Source organism: Suricata suricatta, chromosome 11 (assembly GCF_006229205.1).
Source record: "Suricata suricatta isolate VVHF042 chromosome 11, meerkat_22Aug2017_6uvM2_HiC, whole genome shotgun sequence".
Lineage (NCBI taxonomy): Eukaryota > Metazoa > Chordata > Mammalia > Carnivora > Herpestidae > Suricata > Suricata suricatta.
The window spans coordinates 39510889-39514066 of NC_043710.1; the positions used below are offsets into that span (position 1 = coordinate 39510889).

General features: G+C 45.2%; 1 protein-coding gene across 1 annotated transcript in view; it reads left to right on the forward strand.

Moving 5' to 3' along the window:
- Nucleotides 1–208: 208 nt before the first annotated feature.
- Nucleotides 209–3178, forward strand: part of TSG101 (tumor susceptibility 101) — a 43423-nt gene continuing 40453 nt past the window's right edge. Inside the window, exon 1 of the mRNA XM_029956039.1 lies at nucleotides 209–350. Within this exon, the coding sequence (XP_029811899.1) occupies nucleotides 309–350 (42 nt within the window). The 5' untranslated portion in view covers nucleotides 209–308. The remainder of the gene's footprint in view (nucleotides 351–3178) is intronic.

Here is a 3178-nt window from a genome sequence, read left to right on the forward strand (position 1 = left end):
CACCTGATTTTATCCCGTCTCAGGGTTTCGATCCTCACAACAGCCTTGTCTCGTTCACTGGGATCCGACCCGGCCTACAGAGAGTAGAGCCCACCAAAAGATGGGTTGGAACCCACCCCGCGCCCAGCCCAGCCACCCGGAAGTGACGTCAGGGAAGCGGAAGCGCTGGCCTGGTGGCCGACTTCCTGTTGTTAGAGGCGGGGGGGTGGGGGGCTGGCTACTAGGTGTGTGATTGTGTGGGGCGGCCTGGGGTGGCCCGGAGCGGCTGACCCTCTGCCTGCGGGGACGGGAGTCGCCAGGCGGCCGCTATGGCGGTGTCAGAGAGCCAGCTCAAAAAAATGGTGTCCAAGGTGAGTCCTCAGCGCGCTGGCCACCCGGCGTGCGCCCACCACTCCCCTCGGCGCCCGGCGGGGCCTGGCGGGACTCTGCCCAGCGCGCTTCCCCGGCCGCCCGGAGGCCCAGTGCCCTCCTCAGTCGCCTTTGCGGCCCCGGCCCCCGAGATTCCTGTCGTCTTGTTCCGGAATCCCCAGTACGTGCCTGGGGAAGGTTGGGGGGCGGCGACGGTCAACAAAGGCGCGGAGCCGAGGCCGCCTGCCACCTGCCGCCTGCCTTCCTCTCTGCGGGTAGAGTTTGGAACAGTCTGTGGGGCAGTATAGTTTTCGTCCTAGTTTTTATAAACACAGAGAAGGGGTTAGACTTAATTCTCGGTCTCAGGCACTCCACTTCTGTCCCAGCGTAGGATCCGTCAGCCTTCGCCCTTAACGTCCCGGCCCCCAGAGAGCGTGTCCTTTGCAGTTTTGTGTTTCTCACACCGCTCAGTCCCCGACCCACGGAGGTTCAACCCCAACTGCTGGTTGAATTGATTCGATTATAAGTAAAAACGTCTAGAGAACCCTAAATACCAGCACCTCCACTACCTCGATGAAATAAATTGAATTGCATGACCGCTTCAGGGACTTCGATTTGCTAAGAATAACCGCCTTTAATTAATTGTAGGCTTCTTGCAACGCCAATTTATTTGCTCTGAACTTAATTTCTAATCTTCACAGTTAAAGACCGTTGGGTTTTTTTTTTTAATTCTTAAAAAGTAGATGAGCATTTTGTATTTTAAAGCCATGAATTATTTTGGTAATTGCTTTAAGTGTGGCACCTGATAACAGTGAACTCGATTATGGTGGGGGTCTTTCTTTCAATTTGCCAATTAGGAATAAGATGTTTGTGAGGTGATTGAGAGTTGAATCTTCTCCACTTCAACGGGGTAGCTTTGGAGACTCTTGTCAAAGCAAGAATGGTAGGAATCGAAGTAGTTTAAGCAATTTTCATTATTAACAAAACACTTATGTATAATAAACTTATTTCTTTGAAAAATGTACTATTCCTCCGCAGTAAAATAGTCCCCATAGCCTTTGGTTGAAAAGCAAATATTAACCTGTAAAGAGAAAGTTTTGGTTTTCAAAATAAAGCTGCTCTTGGTTGTCCACTATCTTCTAGGCTTCTTGATTTTCTTTTGATAGTTATCCTTAATTGTAGAGGAAGTTTGGAGGAACCCTAATAGATTATGGCCCAGGTCTATGATGAAACATTTATATATCACTTTTAAAAAACAGTATATTGTTTTACATATGATGTAATTGAAAAGTATCTGTTTCATGCCATTTTTGATGTTTAAATTGATAGCATAGTCATTAAAGTCATTTATATTCCTTAGCCTGTATCAAGAAGTATTTCTGTATAAGGACAAGAATATTCAAATAATGGTTTTGGATTTTAGAAACCATGATTAATTGTTTCCTAAACTTTTCTGCGGAGGGACCTGCCTTCAAAGACCGAGGCCGAACGTCTTTAGAAGACATTTTGTATCTCCACCTGCCTCCCCCTCTGTCCTACTTTTTTTTTTACCCTAAGAACAAAAAAGGACATAGAGAAGGGGTGGAAGAGGATGGTCTACCTAACTTCTGGTTCTTGGCCCAGTATCTGAAAAAGTGGGTCTCCTACAAGTGGTGATGTCAGTTCTGAGTGTCAACTTCTTTTCTCTCCAGCCTGGGAATAGAGAAGTAGGAATAGTAAGTAGGATAATAAAAGTAGGGGCACCTGAGCGGGCGCCTGGGTAGCTCAGTCAGTTAAAGGGGCGACTTCAGCTTAGGTCATGGTTTGGTGGTCTGTGAGTTCCGAGCCCTGCATCAGGCTCTGCTGACAGCCTGGAGCCAGCTTCCGATCCTCTGTCTCCCTCTCTCTGCCACTCCCCTGCTCGTGCTGTCTCTCTCTCTCAAAAATAAACAAACCTTTAAAAAGCTAATCATAAATGACCTCATATTATATGATTCCATTTATATGAAATGTCCAGAATAGGCACATTGATAGAAACGAAATAGCAGTTGTCTAAGGTGAATGGGGTGGGGGGTAGTTATGAGGAATGATTGCTAAAGGTACCAAAAAATTTTTAATGGTTTTGAGAAAGAGAGAAAGACACAGAGACAGAGATTAAGGATTCTGAAGTGGCGCAAACAGCAGAGACCAGGCTGGATGCAGAGAGCCGAATTCAGGACTCACAAACCCTGAGATCGTGGCCTGAGCTGAAATCAGGAGTTGGATGCTTAAGCGACTGAGCCATTCACATCCCCCAGGGTACATATTTCTTTTGAGGGTGATGAAAATATTTTAAATTGTGGTTGCACAGCTTAGTACTGAAAGCCATTGAACTTTGTGTAATTCACTTTAAATGTATGAATTATAGGGTATATGAATTACTAATTATCTCAGTAAAGCTATTATCAAGAGAGGGATGGGAGAGCAAATCTACAGATTAAAAGACACCTAAAAGACATTTAAACAAATAGCAATATGTGGACTTTATTTGGCTCTCTATTCAAACAAAATATGACATACAACCGCATCTTTGATAATATTAAGGAAATGGATCATTTTAGTATAATAGTCTTGTGGGGTTTTTTTTAAAGTTTTTTTTTAAGGTATACACAACTATTTATCGGTGATAGGACATGATGTTACAGTTTGCTGCAGAATAAAAAAGAAGGAAAAGGTGAATGAGGTTATAGATTGATTGGCTATGAGAAGGGGCACCTGGGTGGCTCAGTTGGTTAAGCGTCTGACTTCAGCTCAGGTCATGATCTCACGGTTCTTGGGCTCTGTGCTGACTCTCTCCCTCCCTCCCTCCCTC